Source organism: Phyllostomus discolor, chromosome 11, assembly GCF_004126475.2.
Source record: "Phyllostomus discolor isolate MPI-MPIP mPhyDis1 chromosome 11, mPhyDis1.pri.v3, whole genome shotgun sequence".
Lineage (NCBI taxonomy): Eukaryota > Metazoa > Chordata > Mammalia > Chiroptera > Phyllostomidae > Phyllostomus > Phyllostomus discolor.
This window is the reverse complement of record NC_040913.2, coordinates 76,631,599-76,658,564: the sequence shown is the minus strand read 5'-3', so window position 1 is coordinate 76,658,564 and position 26,966 is coordinate 76,631,599. Positions and strand designations below refer to the sequence as shown.

Below are 26,966 nucleotides of genomic sequence, written 5' to 3'. Positions count from 1 at the left end.
TAAAAGGCTTTCTGTTGTAATGGTAATTTCATCCTATTAAAAATAGTTACAGAAAAAATTAGAATAAAAGGTTTTAGTAAATACTGAGCCAATCCCAGTATTTCTGAGGTTTTAAATCATACAGACTGTGTAAATGATAGGCAGTGTGCAACAGTAGACCAGAGACAAATGCAATCGTAATGCTACCCATGTTCCCAGAGAGTCCTGGGTATTGATTTATTGTGTAGAGTTTTATAAAAGTGTGTGCTATTATTGCATGAGTATTTATTCCATCACTAAGAACAGTCTGTAAGGTACTATGCTTCTAGCAATGAGCGTCTTAAAGAAAGAGACAGATTCCCTTTCTTTTGGAAGTGATAAACCCTTTTCATTCAGAATTAACATAGTTCCTGATATTACTCTACTAAGAAAAGAGGAGCAGAGCATTTTAATCTATTCTGGCCTTAAGTGCCGTCACCAGATTTGGAAGAAATGATTTTACACATTTTTCCTTTCTGAAATGGCAGGTGACATTTAGAAATAGAGAGGAAGGAACATTTACCAGTTGAGTTGAGGAAAAAATCTGAGGCATAATGGTGGTGGTAAAGGAATGAAAAGAAAAATTAAACTTCTTTTAAATTCTTGATCTGAGTGACAAAATGAAGACTATGCCCATGGTTTAACGTCAATGCGACGTGACTCACTTTTACTCTTGGTAAAATACATCTCTGTACTGGGAAGCTGTGTTTAATGTGGTGCGCACAGTGGGGAGGGGGCGTTTGAGGACTCTGAAACTGCAGAGAAATATATTTTGATGATCATTGTATTTCTGTGAAATATACTTACACCACTTTGGTTCTGATCCTATAGGAAGTCAGAACTTCGCATTAACAAAGCATCCCTGGCTGACTCTGGAGAATATATGTGCCAGGTGATCAGCAAGTTAGGAAATGACAGTGCCTCTGCCAACATCACCATCGTGGACTCGAATGGTAAGAGATGCCCTACTACATCCTGTTTCTCAGTCTGTCTGAGGAGTAATCGAGATCTGTGGTAAGACTTGTAATAAACTGCTGTGTTAAGTAGCATTGTGAACAAATAAAACCATATGCTTTAACTATCTTGTATGTTCTCCAGAAAGCTCTACTCCCTGAGCTTATATAGACCTTAAATATGCACAGATTTTTTTACAGGATTTGATAAAGCCATGAATGACAGAGAATAGGACTGGCCACTCAAAGGAAAGATTTGTACCTCCCATTGAATTAGTTGGAGAGGGCAGTCAAGTCTTTGGCTCTATCAGCAACAGAATATGTATGTGTGTATTTATTACAGAATGCATATGCATATACAGAATTTATGTATACTGTATGTATTTACATACATATATTATGTAAATCCATGCACATTGGATGTGTAAACAATACAATCTTCACTTAGTCTTGGCAATTCTTATGTGTTTAGATATATTCATAGTACATCTGACTCAAGGTAGTAGAAAGTTAAATCTATTAGTTTTTTTCTTTTTAGGCCCATTAATTCTGAAATTAGGAGACTCTAGGCAAAGCCTTTCTTTACTGAGTATAGGCTTGAGCTTCTGCTTCCTGGAGAATGGTGCCCAGAGACATTTGCTCAACAAGTGACTTGAGGGTACCTGTTGCCACCTACCCTCTAAAAACATCTCTGCGTTCTCTGAGGAAAGTGAAAGACCCACCGCTGGCGGCTGTCTGTCCAGGACACCCCAACGCTGCTTCGTTGGATGGAGTCATCCACAGAGGCTGACAGTGCCCTGGCAGTGTGAGCGTCTAAATCTCCTGAAATAGTGGGTGCTGCTTTTTCTTTATGAAAGTGGCACTTCATTGCTGCCTTTGCCAGCCCTGTCATCTGTGATAAAACCAAGCCCGTCGCACTGCTCCTGGGCCATAGACAGATGACAAGGTGTGTCCCTGCAAAGGCCTGATCTCATAAGGTGATAATGTAAAAATGCTAGTCCCGAAACGGAAGAGTAAAAATAACTTGAAGGGACAACTCCAATAGGAGACCGATATACGTAGTTTGTGTCGGTTGACCTAATAGGATGGATAGAAAGGAGTGAGTTAAAAATATGGAAGGGGAAGGGTCATCAAGAAACATGTATAAAGGACCCATGGACAAAGCCAAAAGGGGGTAGGATTGAGGGTGGGAGGTGTGGGTGGGTGGGATGGGGGAAAGTGGTAATGGGAAAATGGGGACAACTGTATTCAAATATTAGTAAAAAATATTTATAAGAAAAAATTAAAATATTGGGAAAAAATATGGAAGGGCTGGGGAAATCCAGCTTAATGCCTAGTCTTCTCAGGATTTCCCAACAAACTACTCTATTGCAGTCTAATCATAGGTCATTACTTTCATTGTAAATACCTCCCCCCACAGAGAGTGAAGGATGACAGTGAAAAGTAGTTTCCATCACTATTTTTAGAAGCTATGTTTATAGTTTAGAAATGTAAAAGCCGTTTAAAATTTATGTGAGTAAATACAACGTCACTTTACTTCTTAGTCAGAGCAGGTTAAGTAATAGATTTTTCACCCACGTAGAATTTTGTAGGATGCTACTTGAAACACAAATTTATAAATTAACATTAGCAGCTTATTTTTTCCTATTAAACCCTGTTTAATAGCTTGCTCTCAGTTTGTCCCTGGCTTGCTTGATTCAATGCGTCTGCTTGTGGTAAACGCTGTTGAATTATGATTTCGACACTTGGATTGGATGTGGGAAGCTATGCATACCATAAAGTCCCAGGAAAATAAAATTAGAATAAGTGTCATGGTCTCGCTGAGCGCTTTCAATGGTATTATATTAATTATTCCATGCTTTCTCTTTTACTGGATTAAGCAGTGAATTATTTAACACTATAAGATTTCTGGAAAAAAACTCATAGGCTTCTTTCTCCATTAATGGGGGTTCCAAAAGTTAGAAAATATGGCTTTTTACCTTTCTCTCATACAAGAAACATCATTTTTTTGTGTATTCATTCAAGAATTGGTTTCAAGATTGTCTACTTATTATTGACCAACTGTAGTGTAGAGAAATGAAAGTAGGGAAGTTTTTGATAATAAATCATAAATACCTGACAAGAATAAAGAGAACTTCGTGGAATATTGTAAGAAGGCCACTCTTGAACAACCAGCTAAAATTCTTCAGGGGGTGAGCCATTTAAAGCATCTGAGGGAGAATGAAGGATCTCAGTTGCAATGTAAGGGGTCTTGTCTTTATTTTCTTCTTAGAACATTAGGATGAGTTAACCCTTATCCAGCCCTCTCATTGTATTTAAGAAGAAATTGAGGCATAGACTGTGCCTTAAACAGACACATTCAGCATCAGAAGATATTTGGTAGCACAAGGGGACATGAACCCAGATTCCTTTAATTCCTGGCCCAGTGTAGCTCACTCTGTACTTGGTGGTGTGCTTACCATTGTTTCAGGTTGATTCTTTGGTTTGTAAAAAATAGAAACTGAAGGGATGGTGTGAGGCATAAGGAGAAAGAGATTCCATGGGGAAGAAGTAGACCTTCATTAGCACGGGGCCTCCAGGACACTGGACTGAGCCTGGGGCATCTCTAAGACTGTAAACAAGGGGAGTCTACGGCTCTTCTCTGTTGCTGCCTTCCATGTGCCTCAGACACTTCTGGACTCTTCTGCTATTTCTTGTATCTTCTCACTTCCTGTGCTTTTAACTATGCTTCTTCATAATCCCACACTCTGACTGGATATCACCCCACGAGGCCATCGTCTTCTTCATGGCTCTTTTTAAGGCATTCTGTCAGTTTTAACTCCTTCTCTATGGTCGTTTCCTTAGTTCCCAAGTCAAACTCCCCTAGCACGAATCTGATTGGTAAAGCTTATTGTACCAGACCCCGTGGGAAGACCTAGAGAGCTTCCAAATCATTTGCCTGCTGATCAGGTGCCCCCCATGGGCCCAGCCCAGGAGAAGGAAGCCACAAACTAGGCTGCCTGGAAACACGCCTGTCCTCCGCGGCGGTGGGTGGGCAGTGCAGCGCATCGGAGCCCACGCGTGGCAGGCACCGTGACCAAGAAGGCCAGCGCATTGCGTGTGCTGGGAGACTCTTCTCACGGCACCACAGGGGCTTGGTTCTAGTGTGACCAAAAGGAAAACATGTAACACTGTGGTCCTTCACCCTCTTCCACCACCATCTATGAATTGGCCACCTCCAGATCAAGGTGGATTATCATAGAAGCCAGCTCGGGTCTGAGCACTGTGGGACCCCGAGGCACTACGTCGTGTCGTTACGTCCCCCGTCTCCCTGGGAATCTGGGCAAAGGTCGCACGGAAAACCTGTCTCAGAGAGAAAAAGAACACTCGACCACGGTGACAAACTGCCGCATGGCTCAGCCGTGTCTTCCTAACGTGTATTTACTGTTGACTTGGGCTGGGAGAGTGGAATTCTCAAGAATTTCTTTTTCTCCGGGGGTCCTAGAAGAAAAGTCTTAGAGGTAGGAATGTTATCCAAATATTATATAGAACTCCCTCAAGATTTTAATTTATGTTTCTATAAAATATCAATAATTTTGTTTATCTTATGTGGTCTTTGGCACCTCTCCCATATTTTTCTAGTAAGTACACAACTATGGTTTGAGAATTTCTTTGTAGGTAGCTTTGATGAGAGATCCTGGTATGTTGCTAGAGCTAATTACCCTAATACCATCCTATGCAAAAGATTCCTTGTGATTTTCTTAAATTCTCACACAGACACTTTCTTTGAGCCAATACCTTTAGAAAAGATTTTTATATAAGATTCTAGGAGGGATGGCAGGGGTCGCCAGAAGACATTAAGGGAGAATATTTACTTTTCTTTCCAGAAAAAAGTGGACAAAATGTAGCAAGGTGACCTTGCTGTGTGACACTATGTTTAATCCTTTTAAGACAGCTCTACAACTATTAGAATAAAATTAGCATATCATAAAAGTCTCCCTTTCAAAAATCAGAACTTTCTGCCATGCAACTCATTATTTAAATTGACTTTGATTAGCAACTAGATATAAATAAAATGATTTTTAAAAAACCCACGGAATTCCCCTTCGATCATTTTGTGCTTGAGGGAAACAATGGCTATATTTCCATTATTTTCAGTCATTTAGAAAATAATATACACATAGCCAATCAATTTGCTAAGCTGTTGTTTAGAAACTTATGTTTTCTGCCTTTCCAATGCCTTTTCGTCCCTACCTTATGTGGAAAAAAGAATTGGCCCTACAGTAGACAAATCTAAACCTATGCAAGCTGCTAATTGCTTCGGGGATTATGTACACCTAACAAGGCCCAGTTGAGTTTTCACATAAAGAAGGATCTCACGAAGGGCATCCTCATTACATGGTGGATACCAGTGATTCCTTTTATGAATTCAAATATGGCAGTTTAAAAGGCCACGAACACTAGGCTTCCAAAGCCCATACACTATATGTTTATTTTTATTTGGCTTGGTTTGTGTGTAGGAAACCTTAATTTAGCAATTAATTCTTATCTAAGTAGCTCCATGAAAACTCCTGGGCACTGGACAAGGGAAGAGAATAATAGACCTAGCCGGTTTTCAAATTAATTAAATACTGATGCCTTTTGAAAGGTAAATGCAGGAGAAAATATAACAAATCAGTCATATCTTCTACTATATTTTCTTTTGTTTTATTTAATCAGGAGAAAAATTATTTGAATGAGATTTAAGATCCCATAAAAGCAGTTGGACTCATAGCCATAAAATAGCTGTTTCGGTTGTGATGAGCAGAAAGATATTATTTTTATGAAATTTGATTAATATATCAATTGGTCCCTTAAAAAAACTGTCTCATGTGCGTAACAGGGTTATCCTCATTCTCTGTCCCAGTTGGCAGAGTTGTTGCCATGTTATGGTATTGGTGCCCAGCCTGGAGTTACACAGAGAAGCATACAAATCTGCTCAGTGATTTCTGTGGTAGACTCCATGTATGGCACATTGTGTGGGAGTCCCAAGAAGGCTAGTATTAGTGGGATAGAATTGTCTTTTTTAAAAGATTTTATTTATTTCTAGACAGAGGAGAAGGGAGGGAGTGAGAGATAGGGAGAGAAACATCAATACGTGGTTGCCTCCTGCACACCCCGCACTGGGGGCCTGGCCTGCAATCCAGGCGTGTGCCCTGACTGGGAATTGAACCCTTGACCTTTTGGTTTGTAGACTGCCACTCAATCCACTGAGCCACAGCAGCCAGGGCTAGAGTTTTCTGTTTAATGCATAGTATCTATCCTGTCCCTACATCATTTATCAATTCTAAAATTTCCCAGCTGCTTTAAGGTAAGCACTCACTATGAGCAAGAATTCAGACAGTCAAAGATGTTCCTGAAATCATCTTTACCAGTGCAGACACATAAGTGTGCCCATTTTAAATCTTTAAAAAAGATACTTGAGCAAATGTTTTGTATGCACAATGGCCTGCAGTTTTAGAACAACAGAGTCACATGATTTGATATTTAAGTGCACACAGAAACATCATATGTATGTTTGTACATAGCATGTACATGTGTATTTTTTCTAAATTGCTGTATTTATTGTATTATGCTCTTGGTGAAGTCTCAAACAAGTCATGCATATATAATGGTTAGAAAATTTGCTTTCTAGAAGATGTATTTTCAGACACTGCAACTTTTTTTTGAGACCAGATCCAATTCATTAAAAAAACATTCAAACATTACAAAACACTAATGTTCATTATGTTTACTTGCCTACTCAGCATAAGTTGCTGAGCTGTCTGTTGTGTTCAGTTTCTGATGATTTTAAGTCCTTATTATTTTGCACTAATGAAGGGGATGTCTTTTATAAATTAACAAATTTAACTTTCCAAATTGCTGTGGGAAAATGCAATTCTTAAACTTCAAGGGGATTGTAGGATTTAATAATTTCAGAGAAAGTTATTTTTAATCTCACTTATAACAATAGATTGTTTTCTAAATCTATGAATTCTACCAATAACACACATAAAAATGCTTGCTAAGTGGTTTTAATAAAAAGATTAACTTTTCTTATTAGCAAGACTTTTTTAGTATAGAAGTATATAACTTCTGAACTCATATTTTCACCAAGATAATTCAGAAGGTTTTTATTAGAACTATAATCATTACAGATATTTTTAAAGGTCTCCAGGATAAATATCTAATTATAGGAATGGAGGCTATTTTAAGTTGTCTCTGTATAGATACATCTTTGTAGTAACCTCCTGTTCTGGTATTTTAATGTAACATTTGGTTAAAAGAGGAAACGTTATGGTTAACCTTTCCTCTAATGTGAGATATTTTATGCAGAAGATAAAACAGCTCTGATTTTTTTTTCTTGGAAGGTCATGGTGACCAATTACTTAGTTTGTCAAAAAAAACGTGAAGAGTCTTGATTCATGCTGGGAGTGGGACGCTTGCCCAGGTCTTGTGACCCTGAGCGCACGTCTTCACTGGCTGTCAGTCATCCGTGCCTCCTGAAGGACAGAACCGGCAGGCATTGCGCCTCCTGCGGGCTCCTTGCTTGGGAATGTGGACCTTCCTCTGGGCATTCATAAAGATAGACCAGCGCTGTAAATCTTTCACAAAAACATTTCTCGCAGATTAAATTTTCCCCAAAGAAGAGCAATTTTGTTTTCTACAGCCCAAATCAAGAAAGCTAGTTGTAGCCATTTCAGAAACAGATGTTGCCATATTACCAGCTCAGAATGTCCTCTTTAATGCCTGGTGCTTGAGAAAGTCTGAAGGGTATCCTATACCCTCACACACGTGTTTCTTTCACTTTGTCCCAGTTTGGGTGGGTATAAGAACCCAGATAGGCAACTTTGGTGTCTTGGTAATAGTCTCACGCCTTGAATGGTTTGTCCTCCTAATGCGTGATTAGAGAGGACCATCCACACTTAATTTGCATGAGAAAGACACATTTGGTCTTACTTAGGGTATATTTCTGACCTTCATATATTCATATTTAGCTTGACACTTACTCACCAGCCTTCCTGCTGAATCTCACATGCCATTTTTCCTTCCAGTTTCATAAAACCTTTTATGTCTGGAGAAGCCTTTCAGGTTGAAGAAATATTGCCACTTAGGTTAATTTTTCTTACCTATTACACTAGTCCTCTCATGGAAATCCTAAATGGTCATATCTATGTTTAAAGATGATTATATTGATCATGAACATTTCTAACTCCATGATTAACAGGCTATGTAATTGATAACATAATTGACCTGCTTAGGATTTTAGTAGAATCTGGTAACTCTTGTAATGTATCTATAATAAATCATAACAGATTCAACTAATTGTTTTGTCCTGGTTAGTAAATAGTAAAATACTATTCAGTTAATCAGTCATAGCAATAATTATACACACAGTGAATGTTGAATATATTCATCATTGCATATCTACACCTTGCCATGAAGGCTTTATAAAACAATACCTTGCTCAAAAAATTACATCTTAACAAGAGAATGAATTAATTAGTGTAATCATTTTCTTTCATCATAGAAGTGGTGAGAATGCAAGCCAGAGTTTGAACATGACTGTCACAATTCCCACAACGGTAGTGTTCACTTCATTTATTTCCAGTGGGAGATGCCTCCTTATGTCCTGCCCTCGGTAGCTGAAGTGTCTATCAGTTGATAAGGCACCCAATCTTGCTTATTGTTGTCAGTTTTATGTAGAGTTCAATGCCAGAATTTGATGTTTTCCACCAATCCCAAGTAGAAACATTGCCTGTTTCTGTTTTTGAACAAAACTGGAATTCTCCAAAGATCTGTAATTTAATAATTCTGACTCCAGCTTTGATTTTCTCAGCTCTGCAATTGCTGCCTTCCTTTCTGAGGAGGAGTCCTTGACATCTGTGTCGTATACTGTCCTTCCCTGACCCCGGTGGGGGCAGTGAATTCTTCCTAATTACTCTAGCGCCATTCATCTCACGCTCTTTGTTCAAGAAAGGAGAACTGCGTGTCTGGACGGTCTCTTTTTTTTTGCCTTTTTCACTCTATATGGGTAAACCCTGCTTTCATCACTCCCTTGCAATACTTCCTTCCTTTTTACTCAGTTTTAGGTTGAAGGCAGGCTGTGGAACTGGCTCCCGGCCTCCTGACTGTACATCATAATATCCTATCACCTTTTCTTTTTTGCAGAGATCGTCACTGGCATGCCAGCCTCAACTGAAAGGGCATATGTGTCTTCAGGTAAGGCAAACCAGCTCGGCCAATGTTACTAACCAGAATGACAGACATCACTGCTGGCTGCTCCTTCTACTAATCAGAACCCCTTCTGCATCCAGATTTAAGCCGTGCTTGTTTTCTGCCCCAATATTTCTCTCCAGCTCATTCTGCCTTTTTGGATTTTCCTTAAAGGAGTCTGCACTTGGGCCTGAGAGGCATGCATGAGGAAGAGAAATCTATGTTTAGATACAATTTAGGGACATGAGTGCAGTAAAGGAGACATCTGGTTACCAGTTCAGGTTTTATATCTTTATAGGTGCTCTTCTTAGCCGCCTCTGCTCTCTTTCATCCATCCTAGCTTACACCTGGATGATGGTCAGTGTCTGACATCTGACCTTTGGCACCTAATGAGGATCAGGTGTGGGTCACTAAACTTGAAAAACAAACCACTGACTTCATTGTTGTTGGTTTTTGTTTATTCCTCACTTGCCTATAATATTTGCCAACAGCAATTACTGTATGAGCAGATACTCACTACTTACAACTCAAATGTACTAATGCATGTATCCTCACAAGTCATCCATTTCTCCACTAGTTGTGTATTTAGTTAATCTACTCTGATTTCTTTTTACTTTTTCTTATCCTCTGTAATTTTGCAGGAAACAAAACTTCAAAATATGTAAAAATTTGTACTCAATTGGAAGCAAGTTTTTGCAGACCTAGATACAAAACTAAAACTAACTTCAAAACTATAATAACTCGCTTTTTTTTCCTGATACTTTACAGTTTACAAAGATTTTTGCATCTCATTCAGTAATGACAACAGATTTGTGGAACAAGACATTGGTTTTCTTCATTATTCAAATGAGAAAACATTTTCTTTATTATATAAATGACCATTAGGAATGTTAAGTCACATAGCTCAGTAAGCTCAGGCAAGTGGATACTTCATGCTCAGTACACTTTCCATTACTCCGTATTTAAAGTTATATATATATATATTTTTTTATGGCCTATACCTTGTTGAACCTACAGGAGGCCATATAATCTGACACAGCACAATCTTTTTTTAAAAAATCTTCCCTTCACCAGTTTTAACCTTCCCTTTAAAGCTATTGTTAAAATCATAACAGCTAAGTTTCTCAGTATCCTAGATAGTTTGGCCATATTTAGGACATATTCATGGGTAATTACTTATGTATAAGTATCTGTATTGTAGGGTGGGATGAGCCTGGACTCTAAGCAGATCTTAGAGAGAGAGAGAGTGAGAGGGAGAGAGAGGTGGGAGGTGGAGGGAAGAAGAAAGAAAAGGATGGACGGAAAGAGAGATCAGAAGAAAAGAATCGTTGACTAATTTGAATTTCTTCACATTTCATTCAGGGATTTTTTTTTAAATGTAGGGACTTAGTTGTCCAACTTTTGTAGATATTGTTATAAACCTGAGCTTTTAAATTTACATGGTGCTTGTCTTTGGAATTTAGACTGTAACTGTTATTTTCTGATATATTACTTGAATCTTTATAACTTTCTGGATGCTGAATTTCAATCTTTCTTTGATACTAAACTGCTCTTATTTCTTACTAATAAAGACCCTTAGGTCCCATGCTTTCTTTGCTGCACGAGTGATGTTTTACGCAGGTCTGTACTTACATACTGGTTTTCCTCCCTTATCCTTGTGACCTAAGAGAATCTTCCTACTGCATCCCCGGTGATTGTATTATGGACTTGTTCAGCATGTTTTGTTTGCATCCTAATGTAATTCTTCTAGTGGTTCTTCAGCACTGTGTTTGCTCAGGATGTTTATGCAGACCACGTTGCCTGAAAATATTCTTGTTCTTTTTCTTTTCTTTTTAATTTTTTCTATGCATGAAAGTTGACTTTCATTCCCACTAAATATGGGGATTATCTTCCTTGGTTTCACGTTTCTAAAGGTCAAGACTACACACGTCAGTAAAGGAATTGTCTATCTCACCTGGAGTGTGGACCTGTTTAGAGCATTTCTAGGACGTGCATACAGCGTTTGGTGTGGGTTTTATCTTTGCAGAGGGACCCGCTCCATTTTCTCCTCTTTCAAAAGTCTTTGGATCTGGACTACAGAAATACTCCTTTGTGGTCTTCGAATAGTGCCTACATTTTCCTCTGACTTTGAAATGCTTCAGCTTTTCAGTTGCACTGTGTTCTAGTCCTCTTCTCCTGGATGCTACCCAAGCCAGGCCAATTCCTAATGTCAGAATCTAAGAGGCATGACTCAATAAAGCGTCATTCCACTTTTGTGTCTTATAGAGTCTCCCATTAGAATATCAGTAACAACCGAAGGAGCAAATACTTCTTCATGTAAGTATATTTAAATATTCTCTTCACTAGTTTTTAACCCAAGACAGTGTCTGTTTCTGAAGGTTGTGTTCACTGCTACCCTCTGCAGTTACTGACGAGCCGTGTGTCAGGCTTGGATGCAGGATGGTATTTGCCATTTGAAATAGAAAGGCCCCCTAAGATAAATCTGGATATTAAGAGATACCACACACGTGGTAATTTGGGGATAATGTACTGCCTTTAAATGTTGTAAAATAACTGAATAGCCTCTGAGGCCTAGTTCTGAATGAGCAGCAAAGAACATTGTGCGGTTTTTGTTTTTTTTTTAAAGTGTGTCTTGATGCCTTCAGCAACTGCCTAAGGCATGATACCCAGCTGTCTGGGGCCTCTCTTCCAAAGCTCTTCAGTTCTCGTATACAGTCTGCTGTGAGGCAGTGAGGAAACTATATATAGATGCCCTTAATTCAAATTGGATAGCAACTGACTAATTATGAAAATGTTTGAGAGCGAGTCCCTAGGTAAGATCTCAGATTAGTTTTCACCTATTTAATGTTCAATGCGCTTGGTGCTTGTGGAGTTCTGCAGCCGTTAGACTGATTGGTGCCTGGTGCCACGTCAGGGGAACTGAAGGCATTATTAGCAAGGACTAGTAAAAATAGTTTTCATACTTATAAATTGTGACTAGCATAGCATGAAATTCTGATACCCAACAGGGGAATATAGGAGAGCTTGAAAAATAAAACTTATAACTACAGTCTTTCTCTCCCTTATTTCAGCTCTATATTTAAAGCTCTTTCTCAGTTTGCTCAGCTCTTCAGTAAATAAATGTTCTCGATTATTCAGCTCCCACCTGGAGAGTGTTTAAGGAACAGTTTCCTTTGGCTATTGGCCTGGCAGGAAGCCCTTGAAAAAGAAGAAGGTCTGTACTTTTGGCAACTGGAGTTGTTTTGTCAATCTGCTGAAGTAGATCCAGTTTGACCTAGAGCCTTTCCCTTTAGGCTGGTGGTACCAGAATCATGATGATGTGATGTAAGCATACTTTTTCAGTGCATGAAGTATGATGTTGTGACTATCTCTTAGCTAGATAAAGCATCATTCAACTGGATTGGTAACCACAGTCCAGTAACATCAAACAGGAAATGTGACGCTAGGAAAGGCTAAATCGGCCTCCTCTGAATTCCAAGAACGCTCATTACCTACTCCAAAATGATAATCCCTCTGGGGAGTTCAGGATATTTGCTATTTAATTCTGCTTGTAGGAAGATTAGTATAATTGTATAGATTTTAACTAACTAGCATTAAGGAATCATGTACTTTGCTTTCTATATTTGAGTGTTTATTATGCAAGAGCAAATATAGGCTTTTCTTTTTGGTGTTCTTTTTTTTCTGGGAATAATTTCTCTCCTGCATGACTCATTGAATAAAGTTATTGAAACTTGTAATTGGAACCCTTCACGCTATCATTAATGGGGTGATGGATGCTATCCTTAAGCATAGTCGAGTAATTATGGAATGGAAGAAAAATCTCTTTTGGTTTTCCAGAGATTTAGGGAACTGAAATGAATCTCTCCATCCACATTTCCATTCCTTGCAATACTGTTGAGAGAGAAAATAATTTTGAAATCTGATGCTGATCTCAGCAGAATTAGTCCCTGACATTTCTGGTAGAGGTTTAAGACAGAGAAAGAAGGCTTCGTGTACCATTGTGTTAAATTAGCTGTGTGTTGTTTTGTGCACCGCCCTCAATTTGGAGGAGGCTCTCAGTAAATAGCGTTGAAGTGATTCGTTAACACATTTTTTAATGTCATGAAAACGTGCTCTATAGTTGGACAACATAAACCAACAGTGGCAGGACGCTAAGTCCGGGCTCGGTTAGAACGGTGAACGCGTGGTGGTGAGACTCTCATTCATTCAGAGGCAGCATCCTGCAGCACGCTGCACTGCAGAAGAGCTGTGACGCAGACACATCTCTATTTAGCAAAGGCTGAAGGTGAAACTGAAAGAATCAGCAATGAGCTGGACTGAAAGATTCAAAATATGTAAGAGTCAAAGGCCTGGGAAGAGTTCTCACGGGTCAGAAGTAATCAGCCCTGAAGAGTAGGGTTTTATACGTTTAATTTCAGCCCGAAAGGAACTATGCTGTTACAGGGCAATCATGTCTGTGTGGGCTACGTTCTTGGAACTGTTGACATTGGTGTTTTTTAAAGTAAATCTTGAAAAGCTGTGCTGAAGTAGTATGGATTCAACAAACCTATTATGTGTTACAATGATGTGGGTTGCTTTTTGGGTCAGGGTGAAAAAGGCGCTGCACTCTGAGTTCGCAGTGAGGTTCTGACGTGCACACCCTCGTGGGGAAACGCCCCCTCCTGCCAGTCCTGTTTGGAGAGGCTGTCCCTGCCAAGTCACCTTAGAGAGGGCTCAGCGGTGGGGGTCTAGGTCTGTGGCCCTGGTCAGGGCCCTCTGCCTGGGGTGCCAGGGCCATCTTCCCTTCCGGCACCCTGTTTCTCCCCAAAGCCTTTCCTACCTGCCCTCCAGCCCCCAAAGTTCCTCACTCCTTGTGTTGGAATAGGAAAAGCAAAGGGAAGAAAAAAATTTGCCCATCTACCCACTCAAACTAATATTGCTAAGATTTTAGTGTATTTTCTTCCATCAGTGTTCATTCTGGCTTTCTTCCAGCTCACGCTCCTTCTATTTGCTGAATGCATCATAAGCATTTTCCCCATGTCACTGAACACTAATCAGAAATTTAAAAAATATTTTTAAAATCTAAAATCCTTAAATATTTTTTGAGTCACTGTGACAATAAAGAAATCATTTTTGACTAGAAGTTTTTAAGGGATTCATTTTTCATTTTCTTTTTTTTTTATTTTTTTAAATATTTTATTTATTTATTTTTAGAGAGGGAAGGGAGGGAGATAGAGAGAGAGAGAAAAACGTCAATGTGCGGTTGCTGGGGGTCATGGCCTGCAACCCAGGCATGTACCCTGACTGGGAATCGAACCTGCGACACTTTTGTTCACAGCCCGAGCTCAATCCACTGAGCTATGCCAGCCAGAGTCATTTTTCATTTTCAAGCACTTTATCATTTCTGTCCCCTTTGTATCTTTGTATTTATTTTTCCTAGGATTTTGTATGTATTAGCAGAATATCAAAGTTAATAGTCCTTTCTTTTTTTGAGGTAAATTTTAACCACTTTTTTGCAGTGGGGAACATGCATTCTACATTCACTACTTTTAGAATTTTTAATTACAATTTTTAAAGTTTCCTATAATAGTATCCTGATAAAGAGCAGCATTCTTTTTCTTCATTTTATTTTATTCTTTTGTAAATGAGGCCATCTGTGATTTAAAATGTATAAATAATTTGCTAAATGAGTATCCTATTACACGTAAGTGACAGGTTTTAGAAGAAGAGCTTGAGCCCTACAGAACAGTCAGTAGGACTCTCTTGTCCCTGCTTTATATAGGATCAGCAAAAAAGTAAATGGATTGTTTAGAGCAAACCTTAATTACTGCTCTCTGAACTGCCAGCTGCCGGTGACCCCATTTTGCAGACAATTTTGTCGAATGCTGTAGAAAATACAATTGTTATACCAGCCACTTTACTGAATTAAGCACCATCCATTCCAACTTAATATATAAATAAGAAAAACAAAAATGAAAAGCCTAATAAATAGAAATAGGAAAGATAAAGATAAGTTTTTAGAAAACAGTCTTTAGTAGTAATATATTAATAGTAGTAATGATAATGGCAGACTCTCATCAAAGGCTGACTGTGCGCCAGGCACTGTGCTGGTGATTTACACAAACGATGGCTCACGGTTCTCACAAAACCTTATTCCAGTTCTCAGATGATGAAACTGATGTATCTTGTCTAAAGTCACACAAGCAGGATTCAAGCCTCATCAGTACAATGATGTGTGAGGTTTAGTCGCCTCAAAGGGGAAAAAACTTTAGTATTAAAAGGAATGAGATTCCGTGAATAGACTGAAAAGTAGTCTTTGATTCAAAGTGGATTGGGAGTGCGTTTGGTAGATGAAGGTCAATGCATTGCCTGAACCGGCTGAGCCCTATCATCTTTATGTCACGCATCAAAGCATGCCGGGTGGTAAGGGTAGGTAGAAAAAACGCAGACTTTGGAGGGACTCAGGTTCTGAAGTCTCAGTACTGCTGCTGTTAATTGCTGTGTAATCTGAAGCAAGTTATTTAACATCCCTGGGACTCAGTTTCTACATATATCTGTATAATCTTGTGCATCTCACACCCATACTGGGAAGTCTCATGTGGGAAAACTAATGTGATTCATTTGGCGAGGCTTTCCGGTTAGGTGGTCTCCCCTCTATGTATGGAAGAGAGGGAGCACCTCAAAGCGTGACGTGGCCCTGAAGAGAGAATGAAGATCGGGGAGTCCTTGCATCTTACTTGAACACTATGGGACAATATCCTCAGTGTTGGAGGAGGAAAGAAATTAATGACTTTTACTCTAAATGATGCTGCTGAAAGTTCCGTGCCAAGAAATCACTGTCTCTGCAAAATATTTTATACTCTCAGCTAAGGCAGCATTTCAAAGGAACTTATCCAGGAAGTCCTCTTTGAAATCTCTGAATGAAATGAACAATTCAATCTTCAATTTGGCACCTAAAAGAGCTAGCTGAAGGGGAAAAAATGTCTTTGGTCTGCAGAGACATTTCAGTTATAATGAGATGCAGTAATATGTATTGATTAGATTAGATTAGATTAGTCCGTTGCTGAAATTTGGAGCCATGATTCTTAGAGTCCACTCTCACCTGTAACTGACGTACCTGCTTTAATTGTAGAAAAGACTGCTTGGACCTTTGCTAAATGATTTTCAGCTGGAAAAATTGCATTTCAATTTCAGATCTTTATTGGTGGCAAAACATGAACTCTGCCCTGTCTCTATTGGAGAGCTACTTCTAACTGGATGCAAATTGTATTTCCAGATTCTTATAAACATGGCATTTTTCAAGGGTGTGGTGGCCCAGTCTATTGTGGACAAATAAATTACCATGCATCATATAGCAATAAAAGAATAATTTGAAAAGGAAATTGCCCAACCGGGTATTTTTTTGTCTTTCTGATTGCCTAGAGTTATTTACAGATATTTAGGACAATACAGTGACTTGGAGCAAGAGAAGTCACTTGTACAATATATCACAGCCATTCATACGCTCTGGAAACTTACTGCCTTCGTGTTCAGTTCATTCATTTTGTGAGCGAATATATCTTACTTTTTTTCTTTGTACTACTTGCGACTGTAAGTTAAGTCTTCGGTTCTGCCTTTGCCCATTCTACTGCTAGACAAGATAATCTCAAAACTTTTTGGATTTAGTTGAGATTAGACTTCTACAAAGTTATTCTTTGGAACCATACAACTATATGTGTGTATACTATGCATATATAAATAACCAATATTTGTATCACACTGTGTATCTTCTAAGACATATTTTTATTTATTGAATCATTTATTCACACAATAATTCTGTCACCTAGATTTCATCTCATTTATCAGATGAAAGACTTGAGTCTCAGAAATTTTGACATGACTAAATTCAAATTCTAAGTAGGTAGTAGAATAGAAATATAAACCTCAATCTGCTGATTTCAAGTCTCCCGTAGTCTTTTATTACAAAGTCTTATGGGATCCGTACAGCTAGATCATGGTTAGACTTTCTTTATAAGAAAGACATCGAAATGAAGTTTTTATAAAGATTCTAGGAATAAAATCACATTTATCCTAGTAATCCCAAAGCCAACTGTTACTGAAATATACAAGGTCAGTGAAATGGACAGGAGGGTCCTTAGTCAAAGGCATCACAGTCCGAGGGGTTTGTGCTATGACAGGGGACAGAAACATTGGTCTAGAACCAGATTTTCAACCAGTGTGCTGCACGACTTTTTAAAACATGCAATACCTGACTGTTTAGTTAGCAGCACTGTCCTCTTTTCCTGCAGATTGCCAAGGTAAAAAGTGACAACAGCCAACACAAAGATAACCCTCTGGTGTGAATGAATCAAAATTGTGCCTCTTTTGTTTGTCAGATCGGCAAAAGATATACTTCTGGTGTGCCATAGAATTTTAGTAATTAGTTTGTGTATGCTCTGAGATAAAAAGGTTAAAAGTCGCTGGTCTAGAATAATTTTAGTAACTTACTCTTTGGCTTTGTTATTTTGAGAATGCTGCAGTCTTTTTTTCAAAACATGCTATTTTCAGAGATGAGAATAATCCTAGAGCCATTATTAATGGGAATGTGATCTTCATCAAAGAGGCAAATTTGTCTTTATTGGTGGTTTATGTTTGAGATAGATGCATTGCCTTATTCCAGGCTACCATTTAATTTATTGTATAATATTATATGTACTGGAAATTATTTGTATGATAGCTAAGTTTGTTAGAAAACTATTAGGTCTGGAGCAATTATTTCTCTATATTTTATTTTTTGGGATAGTCTCTTTTTTTTTTACTGGAATAGTCTCTTTACATTTAAAAAAATCTTCCATTTTTATGTCATCTATGAGTGGGAAGGGCATTTTTATGTTTCCTGTTTTAAGAGAAGTATTAAAACTATAGTGTTTTTAATAATATGGGCAGAGTAGTGAAACGGATTATATACAAAATATGTTTAATTTTTTAAATGGTGAAGTGGAGGTAAGAGAATAGAGACAGAGGATATATATCTATATGTATCAGGAAAGCATCTAGAAGGGCAGAACTAGCAAGATTTTGATAAATTTTGTTTTGCTGAACTTTGTGGCTTTCTTAATTCTTTATTTTTTCAAGTTATCTAGGGATCTGAGAAATAGGAAAATGAGAATAGAGGCCTTTAAATTAAAATACCCTGAATACTAGAAGAAACAGCCCCCACCTAAAATTTTTTAAATTTATTTTAAAAAGAAATAGGATAAAGGCGTGAGGAACAGCATGATAAAGCAGCAGAAAATCTGAACGGTGAATCTTTAGTTTGGAGGTTTTCTGTTGCAAGTGATAGGAATCAACTCCATGAGTTTAAATGTAAAGCTGTCCCCCCTTTATCCAGAGGCTCAAATGATATAATACAATCATTTCTTAGTTTTATGCCTTTGATTCTCTGAAAACGTTAGCATCATTCTTGGTGGCTTTTCTCCACCTGACAGGGAGAGAGCTGCCACCTGGTTCTAAGCCTTTATTCCCTCAGCAAATTTTAAGGTAGAACCTGATTGGCTCTGCTTGCATCAAATGCCTACTTCTAAAATAATTGCTGTATCCGGGGCGATTAATGACTGTGATTGGGCCAGGGCAGGGTCAGATATCCAGGCCTGCGTGTGTTTGGGTTAGTGAGGCAGATGGACTCGGCCCCTTGGGAACCGCATGCAGTAGGTTTCGTAACCGAGAGCAGGATTCTGTGCTGAAAGAAGGGGAAAGTGTCTCGACGGGTGAAACCAACAAGGTCCTCTGCAGCTAACTTCAGAAAAATCAGAACATAGACATTGGGTCACAGGGAACTTCAAAGGAAAGTTAAACACAAGTGTTACTGACAATCGGTTGGGCGGACAAAATTAAAGCAAGGTCACTATTTTAAATAATGAGGTAGAAAACTGAAGATAATTGAAATATAGTTTTTAGAAGACTGTTAGTACCAATGAGCTTACAATAATCATTCTTAGTAATGCCTTCTTTTCTAATCCCCAAAGTCATGCTTTTGTGAAGTTGAGAAGAGTGAAAAAAATAATGAGTTACAGTTTTCAAATTAGAACGCATGGGAAGCATTTTGAAATGTGTAAAATGTTCTTTCAACTTAAAAGTCAAAAAGTACTCGATCCAGGTTTTTTTTAAGTAGATTTTGAAAAACTGCTAGTTTCTTTCGCCAGAGTAATTGCGTGTTGATGAGGGTGTTCATCTTTTTCTTTTTTTATCTCTTCGTAAGAAAAGAAGAAGCATGCTCAGCCCACTTCATTTAATATTGCATAGACAGCTCAGTGGGTCTTAAGCGAGAGATGGCACTGACGCGCTCTCTCAGCCTCGTCCAGGGCGCCACGGAAGCCCGGAGCAGGCAGTGAGTCAGGGAGTCTTGTAGCTTGTCTGTGGTCATATGCCCCCTTCCCCACCCTCCTCTCACACTGCCACCAGCGTTAATTCATTTCTTTAATAAAGAAAGTGACGCCTGCTCGAGTGTGGTTGGTAGGGTAATAATATGGGTGCAATAATTTGTAGTTTTAATTGGAACACTTCACCTCAAATGTCATATGGTGTGCTCGAGTGTCATATTGTTATGCCACAGAATTACATGCTTATGATTTTGTAATAAAAAGCGGCGTTATTTATGCCAGGCCCTGTATGTAGATTTTGTTTGGGTTGATTTGTTCATCATCTTTGCTCACAAATTTCAGAGCCTTTTTTTCAGTGAATATCAAGATTTTTTAGAAAGGTGACAAGGAGAGAGAGGGACAGAGGGGTGGACTGGGATTCTCTTTCTAAATATAGCAAGAACTTTTACTTGTAACAGTAAATTTTACCAAGCTTTTAATTTTTAAAAAGAATTTGGGGCTATTAATTTGTCCATTTCAAGAGCAGAAAAGTAAACTATAGATAGAGAGAGGCTAAGGGACAACTAAGGTCAAACAGAAAGTGAGTAGTCAATTTTGGGGTTGAAGTTGGATTGCCCTGGTTCTGTTGTTTGATTCTTGATCACTGAGAACTTTCCCTCTTTTTTAACAAAATAAACAAATAGTTAATAACACAGTCCCTACTGCATTCCAGCGTGATGCTAGGAACTGTGCGGGGAGAGTGGTTGGGGAGATATGGGTAGAAAATAGGACAGGAGCTGAAGGGGTTTGCAGGAAAGTGGAAAGGTGAATTGTGGTGAATTGTGCTAATTGTACGTAACGACACATAGTCGTAATACAAGGGAGGATATGGGAGGCAGTCTTTAAAATTAAGTTGTTTTTTTAAAAAATAATATTACTTAAGATAGAATACATTCATTCATTTTCATGGTATGTAATTTAAAAGAGTATTATTGGGGTAATTATTTTTACTGTTGTCTTTTCTTAAGCAGTCACTTACTGTTTCTGTTTCATAGTTAAAAACTCAGTAATTTTACCAACAAATCATCTCCCTGAGACCTATCCCATTTAAAAATAAAGATGATAAAATTCTATAATTTTGCACTAAACGTAGGATACAACTGAAGATTAAAAGGTATCAAAAATTAATTTACATGAAGTAGAGTTTTGAAAGTCTGAGGAATTTTTTTAAGGATTTAGACATTTAACTGGAAACATTTAGAGGAACATATGGTAACTGGAATTGCTGTTTGTCAGAAACTTACCCTTGATATGCAGGTGGACTTACCACCAAAGGCATGTTACATAACTGAGTAGCTATTTTTGATATGGGTGCCTGTAAATATACATGGAAAAGCTGCATGTATATTTTATTTTCATTGGGCAAGTTTTTTTTTTCTTTCTTTTCTAAAGGCATTCAGTTGACCTGAAAGTGGGAAAGGTGGTGAATTTGAAAGTGTATGTCCAGGTGTATTGTACTTGAATGTCACACAGAGTAAAATCGTACAGCAAATGAATCATTTACATGTTTTTAAATATCAAAAAGCAAAATTTTTCTTTACAATGATTCTGCTCTTGATTTTCTTGAAACATATTTATTGAGAGCAATGATTAATTGACAAGAAGTATCCATGTCATTTGATCAAGCTTTCAGCTACAAATTTTGTATATGGGAAGTAAGATATAGTAAGGAAAAAAATCTGCAAAAGAAACTATTTCAAGTGTTCTTATTCTGTATAACACCCTACACTTTAGCCCAGAGATCAAGGTATTTAATCAACCTATAAAGATCCCTGTCCTTCCTAAATAATGTAACTTGGAGCACAGATCATGTTTTTTTTTATAATTCTTAGTCTATAAGGCCCTAAACATGAAGTTGCTGCATTTCCCCCCCAAAAAACAAGCGAACAAGCTGTAAAACTGAACATCTTCCATCTCTGATGAAATGTACCAGGAGGAACGTACCTTGAAGTGGCCATAATAGATTTTTTACACATTTTGTGCATTTCCCTTCAGTTGATCCAGATGTTATTTTTCCTCTGCTCTCCTCATAGCAGCTGCTTCATTTCATGTGCCTAATGCTCCAAAGCAGAAATGCATCTTTGTTCAAATTTTCTTCGAGTTATCTGTACAAAAATAAGCTATACACAGAGTCCTTGGGTATGTTTTAGGATAAACAGATTATGGGGGCAGGGGAATTACCTTGTGTGTGCAAATGAGACTGTGTGTGAAAGCGAGATAAGCTGTAGGGAGGAAATAGGTGACTCGGGGGCACATAAGACATTCATTGGAACCTTTAAAACCCTTTTTACAGTGTAGGTAATGGGGACTGAGATTTAAAACTGTTCAGTCTAGTGAAAAAAATAAATAAAAATGAAACATAACATCCACTACATGTACACACACAGAAACAAGTATTAGAGTAAAACTTTCTGCTATTTTTTTTTAACGACTAGAACATTGGCTGTGACCTTTTAAGTAAAAAGGGCACGGAGGACTGATTCTAATAGAAAGAAGCTTCTGGTAGAGAGAATCTTCATGAATAGGGTCAGCGGTAATGTTACTAGGTTTCAAAATGCCATAGTTCCCTCCTTTTTCAAGCAAAGCGGAGACCTGGGTGTATTTTATTTGAGGATGCACTGAAATTATTAAAAAAGCATTTTTGCCCAGTCAAGGAGTAAAACAAGCTCCTTGTTATTTCTTTGCTACATTGAGATGTTAGATTACCTTCCACTCTCTTGGTGCTCCCATAGCTCTGCTTCAGACAACAAGCCCGCCACTCACCATGGATGCTGGTGTGCGTGTCGGCTCCCAGACCAGAGCGTAAGGTCTTGGAGGAAAGAATTTTGGTTTACTTTTGTCTCCATTCCCCTAATGTATCACTACACTGGTTTCTAGAAAGTATTTATTCAATAAATATTAACAGTGAGGTGATTTTTTAAAATTGGAGTACCATGATTTTTTAAAGTTGTACTTGTATGCACTTATAGGAAAACTACCTAAACCTTCAATCATGAAAACACATTAAAATATTTTAAAGTTAAAAAATAACCTTGACTTAAATTTTTATGAGAGTTTTTTTTTAACATTTTGAGAAGTATTTCACATACTATATATGCTTCAATGTTAATTTTTTCTAGGTTTTCTATCTGGAAGTTTTCTTCATTTTATGATAAATTCGTCTTTATGTGGTGATTCTAAGACTCTGTTTCAGTTTAGATGGGATTGTTACAAAAATCTTTGTGTATTTACTGGTTGGTCGCTGTTCCTCCTTGTGGTGCTGAACAGCTGAAGAGTCAGCCACTTGTTTGGGAATAAGGGGAATGCCACCATAACATTCATCAGGTTGAGTTTTCTTTTATTATTTAAAAAACAGTAAGTTTATTGATAAAGTGAATACCATTTTAATGAGCACCTTCCTGTGTCAGGTACTCTCAATAGAGAATAGATGAAATAGAATAGAATAATCCCATTACACAAATGAGGAAACTGAGGGGCTTGGGCGGTTTAAAATGTGTCAGGGTTATATAGTGGGTGTTTGCATAAGCAGGGTTTCACTCCAGCATCTCCAACTCCATGTCCTGGCTTCTCTCCCCCACAGACAGTGGAAGTAGAGGGTGAAAGAAGAACTCTCAAAGGGCTCGGCTCCTTCTTGTGACCTCAGTTACGCTACTCTCTGTAAAGGGCACATGGCCATTGCAGCTTCTTTTTTCAATGGTCTTCTTCCACCCTGCCCAGATAGCTCAGTTGGTTATAGCATCATCCTGATATGCCTAGGTTGCCGGTTCAGTCCCTGGTTAGGGCCCATGTAAGAATCAAACAATAAATGCATAAATGAGTAGGACATCAAAGCAGTGTTTCTCTCTTACCCTCTCTCTCTCTTTTCCTCCCTTTCTAAAATCAATACATTTTTTTAAAAAAACGGTCTTTTTCCCTAATGAGATTACTTAGACCAAATCAGTTTTGTGAATCAATATTCCTGAGCAAGGTAGAAATATATACACACATTTACTATGATAAAAAGCATTAAAGCTAGAAAGTTTATATATTCGTATAAGTAAATTGTTTGCTCAGTACTTGGATAATTTAGAATGAATACCAGGAACCTCTCCTCCTTCGCCTTCCAATACACACACATTTGGGATGGAGGGAGAATGCTGAGCGTGTCATGGTAGATAAAAGGTGTACGCATTAAATATCTGAAACTCAAAGAAAAGAATAAACATAATTTGCGATAATGTAGCACCAACTACTTCCTCCATGTTTTTAATGGTAATATTGAGATCAATTTTGAGATGGAGAGTAACAGCCATAGCTTTTTTTGTCCACTGTGTGCCAAATTTATCAATAAAAGTGATGTTTTAATTTTTTTTTTACAAAACAAGAGTTTTTTGTGTAAATTCCAGATTGATAGGGAAGGTTATTTGTTTTAATAATTTCTACAGTAAGTTTTCTTTTTTGTGTTTGGGTTGACTTCTTTTGTCAGTTTTTAGGATATTTTTCCGGTGAAGATGTCATTTCCCCCCCTGCTGCTGTTAGCAGTTCAAGCATGCTGCTTTTGTTGCGCTGTGGTGTAAATTCCTAGTGACTGACAACGAATAAACACAAGCTGAAACTTGAATGGCACTATCTCAGAAATTGACTTAAGCCATACAGATATCTGTCTGTAGCAATATATCCACTCTGAACACATGAAGAATAAGAAATTGTGGCTCTGTGTGTGTGTGTGTGTGTGTGTGTGTTTCTTTTTCTTTGAAATGCAAGGGGAAAACTAACAATTTGTCCTGGATCACCAAAACAGTGATACGGATTTCTAAACAGAGTAAACAATACAAGTACACAATTAATTATACCTGAATTTGATATCTAATAGTTTGCATCATGCCTATTTTATACCTGTTGTAATTTTCCCATTTGCATACAGATACTATAGTAACATAAAAAGAGAATGCATAACTGTAATTAAAAAGCAAGCACTCAGGAAGGATAAGACACAAAGAATTAATTGGGATTACTCTTCTTTTTGCATTGATGCGCAGCTTGGTGATCTGAATTCTCTTCAGCAGTGAGCTCAGGACTCCCTCCCACCTCCAAGGCTCCTTAACATTTGTTATTACTTAGCTATTTTATTTGGCAGGCATCCCTTCTATCTCATCTTCTAATGCACTGGCAAAGGTCCTATTGCCAATAGCTGAGAGTCTACTACTGCTAGGGTAAGCTGCATAGCCGAACTTTCTAGCCTCTGCATCCTTATAAATAATGCATCTGGTTTCCTGTAACTACATGCACCCGTAGACGTTGGTAGACATGCCTTTGTTAGTCAGGGCAAAAGAGCTGGTAGATGAATGGTTGGGGAAATACTTGTAGGCAGTTATTATCACTGATTAGAACCTGACTCCATCATATATGCATTAATCACCGGGTTAATGCTAATGGAATGCTTATGATATTTATAGTAGACATAAACAAGATATATGAAAACAATGTCTTCACTGACTAAACTGTATGCTTAATTCAACATGGAAAATGCTTGTAATGTTAACCTAGGACCTTTAGAAACTCTGTTGCCCATAATTAGATCTAATTTACTCTTTGTTTTTTTACATGTCTCTTAGTTTGCACAGAATTCATTGACTTTTTGGGTGTGTGTATACTTGTCCTTAGAACAATAACAGGATATTGGCTAAAGATAACACCTAATGCCCCAGGTAGATTGATGGCATAACACATTATTAGATTTGAAATAAGAAGGAAATTGCCACATTAGCAAGTGAAATTTGTTTTAGCAATGTCCTTTAAAATGGATCTTCAGAAAATGTTAATATAAAATAAGAACATCCCACCCCCGTATACATCCTTTGCGTATGCCATTATTGGACAGTCACAGGATGACAGTGTTTGGCATTAAAATTACGTGGTAAGGATAAAAAATTCAAATTGATTTAGATGTTGAATGAGAAGCAGGTTAGTCTAGAGCCTTGTGTACTTTCATCAAATTTAATTGAAAGAAGAAAAAATCACATCTATATCAAATCATTCAGATCTGTATCTGTATGTATGTAATACAATTTTTCTCTTTGATTTCGACTACAATATTTCTTTTATTTTAAAAGGTCAGAATTTCTGTGAAATTAAAACACTTCCTTAATCATTCAGGAAATTTGGCTAACTTTACTTTAAAACTGTGCATTGGCATCGCTAATAAATAAGTCTTCAATTCACCTAAAAGGTAATACTGAAATGCATTAGTATTTTACTTGATTCATCTATTTTAATCCTCCCATTAAAAACAACCAGACCAGTGTCCCAGGTTCGATTCCCAGCCAGGGTACATTCCTGGGTTGCAGGCCATAACCCCCAGCAACCGCACATTGATGTTTCTCTCTCTCTCTCTCTCTCTCTCTCTCCCTCCCTCCCTTCCCTCTCTAAAAATAAATAAATAAAATCTTTAAAAAAAAAACAACCAGACCAATAACTTTTTAAGACAATAAACCCATCACCAAATTACTATTCTAGCCTAGTCTGTTTTGGTGAGTTTTGTTTTGATGGTTCCTGGGGATGGAAGTAGGTGGAATTTGTTTTTATGCCTCTAATTGTCCACTCCTTCCAGAGATCTCTTGACTAGGCACGGTCCCTCTGGAACTGGATCTCTGCATTCTTCCCCTTCTGTAGTCAAAACAAAACACTATCAGAAGGAAACATTTTCATAAGTGGGTCCTGAGTAAAGGAAAATCTCAGAAACTTAGACATGCATAGAAAATAAACAGTATTTCCTGACAGGCTCATTTTCTTTAAAATCACTCCACAGTCTGTCTACCACACAAATGAAATTCATTATAAGACTGTGGACTCTCACTTCTAAAGAATGTATATTTATGCCAGACTGGCATTAGGGAAACTAAGCCCTGCATCAGAATGTATAACCACGGAAGCAGGAACTCATTGTGGTATCTTTCCCTCCTTTTCTCTGCCTTACTTAGGGCCTGGAACTTACTGAATAAGTATTGAATGACTGAATAAGTGAATGAATGAAGTCACCAAAGGCAACAGGGACAAGATTAAACTAGAATGTACCTGAACAAATGAGAAAAGCCACAAGTTTTAAAAACTATATGGGAAAATCTGTGGCAGAGAGGCATTAATTAACTAACAGTCAAACCTTTTCACTTTACTATGTATAATTTTTACATGCTGTAACTGCACAGTGTTTTCAAATATTGATTTAACTTATTTTAAAAAGTTGAAGAAGAGCCCTGGCAGGTGTGACTCCATCGGTTGATGTGTCATCCCATAGTCAAAGGGTTGCAGGTTTGATTCCTGTCAGGGCACATACCTAGGTTGCAGGTTCGATCCCCTGTCTGGGTACATGATCCCTGGTCCAGGTGCTTGTGGAAGGCAACCAGTTGATGTTTCTCTCTCACATTAA

At 37.9% G+C, this 26,966-nt stretch overlaps 1 protein-coding gene across 5 annotated transcripts in view; it reads left to right on the top strand.

Moving 5' to 3' along the window:
- The window catches only part of NRG1 (neuregulin 1), a 199,975-nt gene that overhangs the window by 52,569 nt on the left and 120,440 nt on the right, over window positions 1-26,966 (top strand). For all 5 annotated transcript variants that reach the window (XM_036011629.1, XM_036011627.1, XM_036011628.1 and 2 more), the window contains exons 3-5: window positions 850-971; window positions 9,141-9,191; window positions 11,451-11,501. In XM_036011629.1, the coding sequence (XP_035867522.1) occupies window positions 850-971; window positions 9,141-9,191; window positions 11,451-11,501 (224 nt within the window). The remainder of the gene's footprint in view (window positions 1-849; window positions 972-9,140; window positions 9,192-11,450; window positions 11,502-26,966) is intronic.